This window comes from Synchiropus splendidus, chromosome 5, assembly GCF_027744825.2.
Source record: "Synchiropus splendidus isolate RoL2022-P1 chromosome 5, RoL_Sspl_1.0, whole genome shotgun sequence".
Lineage (NCBI taxonomy): Eukaryota > Metazoa > Chordata > Actinopteri > Syngnathiformes > Callionymidae > Synchiropus > Synchiropus splendidus.
The window spans coordinates 23,704,387-23,716,411 of NC_071338.1; the positions used below are offsets into that span (position 1 = coordinate 23,704,387).

At 39.6% G+C, this 12,025-nt stretch overlaps 1 protein-coding gene across 2 annotated transcripts in view; it reads left to right on the top strand.

The window, feature by feature from the left end:
- LOC128758475 (rho GTPase-activating protein 23-like) overlaps window positions 1-12,025 on the top strand; it is a 52,823-nt gene that overhangs the window by 17,861 nt on the left and 22,937 nt on the right. The window contains exon 1 of one of the 2 annotated variants that reach the window (XM_053864433.1): window positions 2,048-2,175. The exons of the other annotated variant lie outside the window; for it this stretch is intronic. Within the exon in view, the coding sequence (XP_053720408.1) occupies window positions 2,122-2,175 (54 nt within the window). The 5' untranslated portion in view covers window positions 2,048-2,121. Of the gene's footprint in view, window positions 1-2,047; window positions 2,176-12,025 lie in introns of those variants that run through there. 2 annotated transcript variants of the gene reach the window in all.

The window sequence follows — 12,025 nt, forward strand, 5'->3', positions numbered from 1 at the left end:
TGTGTGTCTAATCATTGTGTCTAATTCTCTTGAACCAAATTTCAGGGATTAACAAGACAATTCGGAAACAACCTGCTTTGCATGGAATATCCAGCAGAGGGAGTATTACAGCATCCTTGATGAAGCTTCACCATTATGTAATGTGAGTGTGTGTATGGGGGAGTGTTTGATGGTCATTGGGGCGAGACATAGCCCCACTGCTGATGCCGGGCGACAGTTGCCTCAGGGGGGAAGAGAAGACAGATCATGAGCGTACATGCACAGAAACACACTTCCAATAACTTTGAATATGGAGAGAAATAATCGTCAAATTGAAATTGCAGCAAAAGACAAAGGGAATGATTGACATCTGTTATTCAAAGTTTATTTCCAAAAGTCAGTTTTAACGACTGATTTAGAGTGACTTAAAACATGCCACTCTGTTTTGGTTTAAAACGATTTACCTTATTATTACCTCAATCTCACGCAGAAGTAGTTAAAATGAAGAAGTAATTGAACTATATTTTTTTACATTGGTTCTGCGTGATTTATCTGTAAATTTCAGCTCTCAGGGTTCCATTATTTGGGGCATCCAAAACAAGAGGAGCCAGCTTGATGACTAAATCTGAGACTGTATTCGAGTGGGCAAATTGTCTTTGTAAGACTGTACTCATGTAAGGCGGAGATGCAGAGTTTCTGGTGCAACTCCAGACTCATTCAATGTAAAGCTATGCACATGTGGATGTGATATTACCATAGTAATCTTCCTGTATATGAGGATCTTCCTCTGTGATAAAGCTTGCACCGCGCCTTAGCCCTCAGTCATCTCTCTTGTCGGTGTATTCTATAAATCTATTGTTATGTGTTTGGGTTTCCAGTAACTCTGCGGCAGAACATGTACTTAGAGATTCCCATAGTCAGCATTAAATGTGACAATGGCTACAAGTTGTATCCAGGCTTCCATTACAGTATTGAGAACTTAATGTCCCAGCGATCCATTATATCAGACAAACGTGCCTCATATATTACATAACTCTAATGGAATAGTGTTCCATGACTTCATGGATTCATCTCTAGAGCCACCATAATCCCACTGCAGTCATCACTGAGCCGTGCTCCCTTTCAGTCCGACTTCATTGATTCGTCTGACTGATGAAGAGGCTGCAGAGTTTTAAATCACAGACACCGAGGTGGTCGAAGGAAAAGTGGGCAGACGTGAGAAGGGGAATTTTCAGACTTTCTAAGATGAGGCCAATTGTGATGTATAATATCTAAGGCTGAATATGTATTTGAAGTCAAGACTACATCAAAACAAATACAGAAGCTAATAAACGTCGTAGTAGTAATAATTATTTAAAAATAGTAATAAAAAAAACAACACTGAACTAGTTCTGATTCATGAACTATATATATATAAAAAAAATTACACTTGTCAAACATAAACAATTACAATTTTAACATAGCCAGTCACAATTTGTGAATCAAAAAGTATGCAAGTAAATATAAATACAGTGATATGAGGTGTTTAAATCAAATGTTGCTCTATGAATTCGCTATTATTCAATAGCTTTTTAGGAATATTTCTGTTTTTTTTTTTAAAAAAAAGGTCGTTTTAAAGGGGCGTGTTGGTGTTGCACAGTTGTAAACAATGGGCAGTAGATTTACATAACAAATAATTACTCTCGCTCTCCATCGTTTTCAAGACTTGACGTCATGTGTTTCTTGAGCATGTAGGCGGGTTCGCCAGCTGGCGATGTCTCGTTACCTTTAGTGAAGCGCACGGGACTTGCATACAACGTTTCCGCCGTAACCCTTTACCATTAACTGTACAACGCGCAAAGCACTGGTTTATATCTTCAAAATAAGTCGCTATATACACCAGCTACTTGATTTTAGATCGCTTTAAACACATTAGTTTACATTGGGTCGTTTAAACGACGAGTGGTGCGCAAGCTTCAACTTTACTCTGAAACGGAAGGGATGCAGCTGGGTGTCGTAAAATAGCAGCTTGACTGTCCAATAGCGGGGCCGTGCGGCGAGCAGGGGAGCGTCCGGAGTGGCAGAGAGAACAGGAGGAAAGACGGACACGATGTGAAAGCGTCTCTAGTTTCATCGTTAAATGTCCCAGACGAGGATAAGCCAATGCATGGAGTTACCTTTTGTCTTGTTGGAATTCCCCCTCAGTCAGACTCTGAAGTAAGTCGCCTCACTGACATTGACAACATCAACGAAGGACTGAAACTGATGTTCATAAGAGAGCAGCATCTTTTTTGTAACTTAAAAGATGGAATCATCAGTGACTATTTTCCTTACAGTTTGCATGCAATTTGTGGCATAATAATACACAGGACCTTCATCTATCTATTGCCAGGTTCCATGCTGAAATATGCACGTGTTTCATTCAAAGTGGCTTAAAGGACGAACATTCGTGCACTGTGTGAGCGACATATATGTAATCTTGTTCATTCTAATCCACTATTTTGCATTAAACAATTCAACAACTATTTGTTTTCGCATTTACAATAATAGATGTGTCTAAAGGACAAATGAATTATATTATATGTGCATTAGCTGAAGTTCATCTCAGCAAAACTATTCGGATCGGTGCAAAGAAATCAGTAATTCTCTTCTAAAACCAGGAAACTAAAACAAAACATGATATCATTTGAGCTCTGGAGAGATTGCATTGTACATAAGTCAATTACTTAAGCTAAAAATCCTCTCCTGGATTTTAGCGCAGTCAGCGATTCCTAGCAGACTCTCCACTAAAACAATCCCGTAATGTGAATTCTTATGGGCCATAAATCAAACCCTGATGGCTGCAGCGCATCTGTGCTCTGATGCACTTGTCTTATGAAACTTGTCAAAGTCTGCGTCTGAGGAGGAAGTGCGAGGCTGCTGCAGGCTGTTTACATATGACTGAATAAATGATGACTTGAATCACACTGGACTGACACACAAATGCACAGGTTGAGCTCATGACTTCAGTCTGTTAAGCAAATTCATAACCAGAAGGATTCCTCAGGATAATTTAGACCCTCTTCCACGATTGTAGGGAATGTGCCCGATATTTGCCTGTGACAGTTTAACTCCCCCTCCTCTGCAGAAATGAGTTACGGGTGGGTGGTCAGAGAGACAATAAGAAATTGGGCTGGAATGCATGTATTTCCATATGCCAGCCCACATATGCACAGTCCATGACAAAAGGAACACTGTGGCCGTTATTCACTCCCCAGAAACACCATCCGGCTGCTCAGCTAAATAACCACATCTATGAAATATTGCGGCTAGTTAAATGGATGCAATATAATAGTGTTTACACTTGCTAAAATGTAATTTCTTCCTTGCAAAACTGTCGTCTCAAAGCATATGTTCACATTATCCACGGCTTGTTAGCTGCAGAAGTGTCACAGCCCAGTTAGCAGGGTTATGGCACAGCAGACATCAGAGCAACTGATGTCATCAGTGATGGAATGTCACAAATGTGACCAACAGACATGAGAATGTATTTCAGAGATTATCAAGTACAATTACAATATTTGTCATATGTTATTCAAAATAGACCTGTTGGGATGCTCTGCAGGGGTGTGGTTAGTGCTGCCACCTCACTGGTAGAAGGATTGCGTCTAGCTTCGGGCAACCCCAGACTGTTCTGTGTGGAATTTGTATGTTCTTCCCATTTTTGCAGGGGTTTACTCCAGGCTCTCAGGTTTCCTACCACAGTCCAAAAAACATACGCAGGATGATTGAGTACTCTAAATTGTCTGCAAGTGTGAATGATGCTCTGTGTGCCCAGTGATAGGCTGGCGACCTGCTCGGGGGCTCACCAAAGATGTCTGGGATAGGTTACATAGTGAACGTTCTACTTGTGAATTTGTCATTATTTATCATGAACAACTCAGCACTTTTATTAAGTACATATATCCAAGTGACGTAGATCTTCAGAGTGGACATACATCTGATGTACATGAGTGTTTCCTGAGGTGGGAACTTCTTCTGGGAACAGGCCATTACCTTTACAGAACAAGTGATTTGGTTTGTGGGAACTAGTAATTAACTTGGTGGAAGTTGCTTTCTTTGTGTCGTTGTGATGACTTCAAAGAAAACGTTTTCTTTGTTCCAACTGATTTATCTTGTCGTTCAGAAACATGAAGTTAAAAGTTAGTCATCTTTTCGGAAACAGGTTTTTATTTTTTCCTCCTTTAAAACATTTATATTTTTGGGAAATGCATTTTAATGGATGTTCACGAAGTGTTGTCGAGTCATTTGAGAGCTCATACAACAGTTTACAACTGTTTTCTTCGTTTTAAAAACTTCAGTCCGAAAAATCAGGTCTGTAGGGGATAACTATACTGAATAGTCAGTTGTGAAATCCTGACTAGCTGCAGACAAAATGAATCTCAGGTTGTTGTTGTTTTGGGAGTATTTAAGGTCAAGAGGGGATGTTTATACCAGACTTTGGGTGGTTGTATCTCAACTGCATCTGTTCCAAACAAACATGGATGAAATCAGAAACTGAGGTCAGATTGTGTTGCTGTGCAGCTGGTTGTTACATTGTTGTTCATTTATTGCGTTTACTGCTCACTTTTCCTGTGAGGGTCCTACTGCATTGGATCACGTTTCCTACTTGATAAGGAACTTGCCAAACACTGCATTCCCTAATCCCTTGCTTCATCACACCTCCATCTGATGCTGTGTTCAGTGGAGCAGATGTCTCATACCTTATATGTCCTGCGTCAGCCCTGCGCTCGACCTCACTTCAGCCGAATTAGACTTATTACTTTGTGCTGGAGATATTTGTGATGTTGCCAGTCGATAAAACACCAATTTATACACAATAGGTTTCTTGTCTGAAGATGATCAAATGTGTAATTCTCTTCCACTAACTGGTCTCTTAGTTGCTGCAGGAGTTGTGCAACAGTTTTTTTTTCTCTCACAGTTCATTAGGGCTTTTTTAATTGTGTTGATATTGTCCCTCCACTAACTATACACACTCAAATGTGTGCGACATGGAGCGCAGTTGGGACAGAACATTGTTGTGTTGTGGGTTTTTTGGGACTTGGCTGTGCACTGTATGGTCAAGGGTGGGTGTCAGTGGGTGGTGTGGGGACAGCGGCAGGCAGGCTGAGACTCGCTGTGAGTTGTGTGACAAAAGAGCTCTGTTAAGCTGTGTGTTCTCTATGTTTGTGTGTGAAAATTAGGAATGATGTGGGTGGACATGTTCAGTTCAAGGTTGAGAGGTCAGATATGGGGTCAGGGATTGTGCACAGGGTGACGGTTCCCACATTTGGATGAAAGGTGTGCGCACAAATGTGTGTTACAAACGTACAGACAGCAAACTGTTCTGGCTAACAGGTGGGTTGCTCAGGAATGTGTCAATGAAAGAGTGTTGGTGACTACAGTGCAGCTGTGGAATTGTGTGTGTGGACATGTGTGGCACAGAGACAGAGTTGCACTGATTTACCCCGTTCAACCTCAGTGATCAAGGACTTATTTCTAAGGAGTCGTGTGTCCTTGTGGCCATCCAGCTGCTGATCTGTGTTACTGGGATCAGGTGTCACAGCCCACTCTCTACTTCCTCACTCTGGATATGAGCAGCTACAATTTCCAAAATCACATTTTATACATGTTAATTTTTCTGTAGACCAGTAAAACCATTACACGCTAAAGTACATTTTGTAAACTTTTTAAGATCACCCTGTAAATGATGTGTGAGTACCCTGTGATGTTCTAGCTATTCTGATTGAAATGTATACAATATTTAGGTGTTGTGAGAATATATTTATGTATAAAGTAAATATTCTTTCCCCTGTCAGACAATAATTGGGCACAGTATAATTACAGGGAAAATTACTGAGCTTCATACTTAAAGTGTATTTATTCCGTGCAAAGATTAGTTGCTTAAATAACATCTTCATATCTTCTAGCTTTGTGCTTTTACAGTTTGCGCAAACTAACCCATCTCCCTGACATTTCGCTACATCTTTATCAGTTGAGGAAAGTTTCAGTGAGTGTCACTGGAACTTATTGGAGGTTCAACATAATAAGAAAACAAAACTGTGTCACATGACAAGAATAAAGGCTGGCTTTCATTCCTCTGCTAATGTTGTGGTTATTAAGCCTGTGAACTGAATCTGTTCATAAGTTGTTGGCTGGCGGGAGAGTGTGTTTGTTCTTTGAGACAAGAGCATGTAGAGAACACTACCAGTGTGTGGGGCGAGACTTAGACCAAGACAAAATAGTTTGTTCCCATTTCCATTCTTCTTATTTTGACAAAATGGCTACAGTTTCTTTTGCAATCAGAAATAGATGTGTTTGCCTATATTACTAAGAGACTCGTGCTTCTCTATTCTGTCTGCAGTGATGATCTTGGACCTGGTTCTCTGTTTGCTGTGGTCTCCCACGGTCTTGACTACTTCCAATAGATTTACTTCCTCTTTTTTTGCATGTTTGACTCACCCTTATGTGTGTGTGCGCTCTTTAGGGACAAACCTAAAACATGACTTGAAAATGGAATAAGAGACCTTCATTTTTGTGAACTCTGTTCTTGTGTTATATCCTGTGCTTTAGTGTTTGTGTTTCATGGGTTCCCTTTTTTAAGGCTATTATATACTGTTTTTTATATCATTACAAGGTGTTTTGTATTACATTTTTGAAGTCTGATTAAAATGTTATATAATATTATAAAGTGAAGTGGCTGCATTTGAAGGATGTTGATCTTCTATTTTGTCTTCAACTATGTCTATACTGGTTTTAAGGGAAAAATATTCCTTCTATGTTGCATATGGACGCCTGATAGTCAAGCAAAATGTTACAAGTATATTCCCATGTGACCTAGTCCTGATTAGTCCCACACCTTCCTCATTGTATTCGAAAGTAAGGCTTCAAGGCCCCAAGACTGACAACTGCTAAGACAGTTCAGTTGCAGCTATAGTCTTTCTAGAGTCTTTTTTAAGAGGGCTTGGGTTAAAATAAAAGATTGAATCTCAATAATTCTAACCAAGATCATGGATTTAATTCGACATCTTGTTGATGCTTCTAGGTTTCTCATGAGTGTTTTGGAAGTAGACCGCATAACCCTAACCACTTTTCTTCACAGATTTAAAACACATCTAACGGAAATAATTTCTGCACCAATTCTGAAATGTATCAGGACTTAAGGTTCTAGATGTTGTTTTCTTTATGAAATTCAAATCTTCGTGTGGAGTTAAAAGTGACCCTAGTGACTCTCTTACTGTTGCAATCCTTGTTTGATGGTGTCTCATGAGCCTGTGTACTGACATTTCTCCCCCTATTGTGGATGACTTCACAGCATTAGCTAGAATTACTTATTGTAATTTGACCTTTTATTGACCTTTTTTGCCCCTTTTAATGTATTCTTCTGTGACCTTTCTACTATTGCTTGATATCCAAATTTTGCTCTGCACCTGAGTCTTACCAAGTCACTGTGGTGATAGTCCTAATCATGGGTCATAAGATCTCTTCAAAAGAACGCAGAAAAGACACCACAATGAGACATCAGCGATCCGACAAGAAACATTCGCTGGATGGGTGACATCAAATATGAGCCTATTGCCTAATATCCACCGATGTCTTCATCTCCACATGTCTCTGAGCAGTACACAGACCCCAAAAATAGACAGAGCTCTCAAACTTGCCAGGTCAGTGGACGGCAAAGCGGCAACTAATGCAGATAACTGGATTGAAAACAAGTGAAGTGGCTCATCGTCGCGTCAGTATGAATCTTGCTTCAGCCGGTTGTTTTAGCCGTGGCTTTGTGCTCGCTTGCAGCACTTTGGAACATCTATTATTTACAGCTTATCTGAGATTGGACCAAGACTTATTTTACTGAAGATGGAATTCTGGAACCCCATGGTCCTCCCAGATATACATGTTGGCACTCTACTAAAAAAAGCTGGCCATCTTTGTCCTGTTTTTGCGTCCACTAATGGACATTTTTTTTTTTGGTCGTGGAACCAGTGGACACAAAGAAAAGAGGCAGCGTTTTAGATTCTGTGGTGGTCATTGGGTGTTATCAAAAACTCAGTCAGAGTTCCCATTTAAGAGTGAATCACGACCAATCTAGCATTCAAGATATGTTAGAGGGCAGAGAATGTCCCAAATAGATCCATACATGTATTTTTAAAAGTCTGTTTGCTTTGCACTTTACTCTATACAGAGCTCCCTGATCCAGGTAATCACTACACAATCTATAATACATCTAATAAACGTGGCTCCGCATCAAGTACCCCGCCTTTTCCCCAATGCTATAATGCCCAGTTGCAAACAATCATTCATGGCACATTGAAAATCTGTCCAAAGCCGAAATTAGTGTTGTGCTTGTGTTTGAGTTCATGCGTCTTTCTTTCTTTCTTTCTCGTTTTGGTATACTTCAGTTTTATGTTGGAATACAAGTTGATGGTTCAGTTCATGGTACATCAATCCAAAGTTTTACTATCAGGTTGTGGCTGTGTTGTTTCCTTCCTTTTTCCGAGCTGTTTAAATGTGTTGTCTTGTCTTCCTTTCGCTAACACGAAGCTTCTGTCTGAAATGGAACAATGGTGGCATGTATCCGTTTTGACTGCTCTGGGGTTAGAGCTAGCACCGGGTGACAAACAGACTTAGATTAAATGGCTGATCTGAGAGCAGCTCTGTTCTTCAAAGTCAACAAAGAGAGCTTCGTGCTGTCTTGGGGAATGGTTAAGAAAGTGACCGGGACTGGCTCAGACAACATTTAAAGAGGCCATTTCACTGTGATTAAAGTGGAAGTCGTCTGTTTTTTTGTTTGTTGCTGTATTTTGTCTTTCTGATCTTCTGATTCATCTCACTAACCCTAAACCAATAGCACATGAAATTATTTTTGGGTGACGATCTGAAATAATAACCCTAGTAATCTAAAATTTGCTCATAGTCAAGACCACCTAACCTGATCCAGTGTCCAAGACTGAGACCAAACTGAAACAGACAGCACAAGTCAATTAGTCATGTAGACACACACTTTCTAACTGCAAAAGAAACAACTGTCGTTTTTTCAAAAATGAATCAAGAACTGAAATCCAATCAACCAAACTAGTGGTCCGTTGTGTACTCAGCTTGTACTTGGTCTTGCCCCCCCTCATTAGTCTAGTTCTAGGGACATCAAAGTCTTGGTCTTGGACTTGGTGCCTCTATAGTCTCAGTTCTCAGTCAACCACATCACGATCCTGTGTGCATTTTTCTATTTCATCGCTACTGTCAGGGCGTTGGGTCATAGCTGTTGATACACACAGAGGGTAAAGGTCCTGATGGACAGAAGTCAGAACACAGAATCACAGCTGCATTAGAATTAGCTGCATTTAGAGCATTCTGAAGCACAGTTAGCCGCCCATGCTGATCAAGCCAAACCCATCAGAAGGGGAAAATGAGCATAAGAATTGGACGATAATAATCTGGTCAGATTGTTCGTATTTTCTTCCATCGTGTTTGCCTGTCTTTTGTGTTATTTTCATTATTGTTTTGCACAAATGAAACGTCTGGACAATGTGGTTTCATAGCTTGCCCTTTTTTTATATTAGTCTTCACATGTAGTCATGCGTCCATTTTTTGCTGAAGCACTGACTCATTTCCTTGAACTTCTGGAAATGAAGCAGAACAATTTTTGACAATCCAATGAAGACATTTGTGCACTTCACAGCTTTGAAGGAGCTTGCATGGGTTACAGATCAACTGTGAGCTGTCCTCTAGCCCCATCGGCAGGATTAGTTTGGTAATTACATGCGGGCAATAAATAATGCTCCAGTTTAACCTATTTTTAGGTCAGTGTGATGAAATACTCTCCATAATAACAGGAATAAGAGCATGAATGAATGCTCACACAGTCTCGGATCAGACTGCCAGGTGCGTGGGGATATTTTTAGATCATCTCTGCCGCAGGTCAACCCTGAAGTTGTGCCGGTCAGCTGTTTTCAGCATCTGCTGGAAAAGCATGCATTTATACTCTCGCAGGCTTTGTACACGGAGGTGGGGGTTATTCGTTCACAGCTGTAGCTCCAACGAAAGGGAAGAAAAAAACTCCCAGTAATGAGATAAAATGAATTTGTCGTTATTTTTAGCAGTGAATTTGTTTCACAGATGACTAAAAATAGGTCAATTTGTGAGCGCTTACTAGCTGAGTCAAGAGACTGTCCTCCTTTTTATATTCACTTGTGCCTCCAGTTTGACCCGATTCTCTGCATGTTTGAATAATTTGGTCAGTGTTTGCATTTAAATAATTTCCCTGCACTATGGGAAATGTGTTTCTGTCTCTTTCTTATTAGTCCAAACGTTTTTGCTGCCATCATATGCACCTGGAATATTGGAGAAAAAAATGGTCTAGATGGCAAACGGGCCCGATAAAAAATGCACATGAGGCTATAGAGCACAGACAAATGAGCAAATCTAGATTATTGAAACTACCTGAGCTAATAGATAGATAAACACCGTTGTCCATGTCCAGAGACAGAACTGCTGTAGATTACTACTGAAGATATGGAAGAGATATATGCAAGAGATATGCAAATCACCATGGACATTTTAAAATCGCTGAAACAAAAAAAATATTTTTCAGACGTAATCATTTTAGAAAGAGATATAATGAGTAATGTAATAAGATAAAATAACAATAATTGAAATAATGAGAAGTGGCCTTTATTTGTCTTTTCGATATCTCCATAATCAATAATATATAATTCAAGAATATATAATTTTATGTAAGATGCGTTATAAATGTACATAAAGGAGATTGAAATAATCTACCACCACTGCGACAGTTAATACTTATGGCTCCTTGATCCCAACTTTTTTTTACTGATTTTGGAGGCAGTTTCCTCTTCAAAGTGAAACCAGAACAACCAATAAAACTCAAGAGTTGCACATGTGTCTGAAGGCCCAAGCTACATGCATGAGATCTGTAGAAAAATGGATTTTATCTGTATTGGTATCATTGCAATGTGCTTGTGTTTCTTTGGGGAACAATTTAATGTTCATTATGTATGACAAAAATAAAACTCACCCACAACTAATAACCTTGAGTGGTGAGAAAACAGAACCTTGTCATTGTGATTCGCACCACAACATATAAAGTAAACAAATATGATGAGAAGGTTTCGGGTTAGTTGAGGAATTATTCATGCATGCCTGACGCATTTAAAAAAAAAAATCTGAATTCATTACATGCAAAAGAATCCACTAGGAGGCACTGCAGCGCCGCTCAACCACTTCCCCTTCATTTAAAGCTATTTTCATTTGTGAAGAAGGGAACGATGGCTGCTGTGAGTTGGATTAGATTATACTGCCTCTATTCTTGGACCGTTTGCAGCATGTAAATAATGAAAATGACATGCATGTGAATGATGCCTTGTGTTCACATGGTTTATATATGCTTTTGTTGTATTATATTGTTGTGTTATTTTTATGATTGTTTATCTTTTTGCAAACTTTACTATTCATTGATGTAAATGGTGCAGACATTAATGATCTAACTATTCAAAATAAGGTTGTATTCAGACATTTCTACTGTAACATTATTGGATGCTTCACATGACTGTTGTGTTACTGAACTACTCTCGCTATATAAGTAAAATTAACTTGATCTATCTATCAGAATCAATTGTGTGCTACGATCACGCACGTGTTTCTTCGACGACATGCTCAGATGTCTTGTGGTACACCCATATATGGCGTATGCTCCGTCACAAAAATGGCAAGATTCAAAATGCGCAATCTTGGTACAGATATGAACTAAAACAAGTGATTCTAAAAATAGCCAATGAAAACAGAGACTTGTCTGTCCTGACTGCTATGTGTTTGGTTGGCTCCACAACATCATTACTCGCCTTTAGCTCTTGCAAAGAGCTGAGGCATGAAGAATTAGGGCAGAGCAGATGCATATTCTCGTCTGAGTCACACATCACACAATATTAGCTTTGCCCTCACTCATGGCAATGAGTTGGCACAGAAAGGCAGAACTGATTGGTCACTCTTCTCAACCCAGAAAACCTCCACTTACAACTTATGACGAAAACTAAGG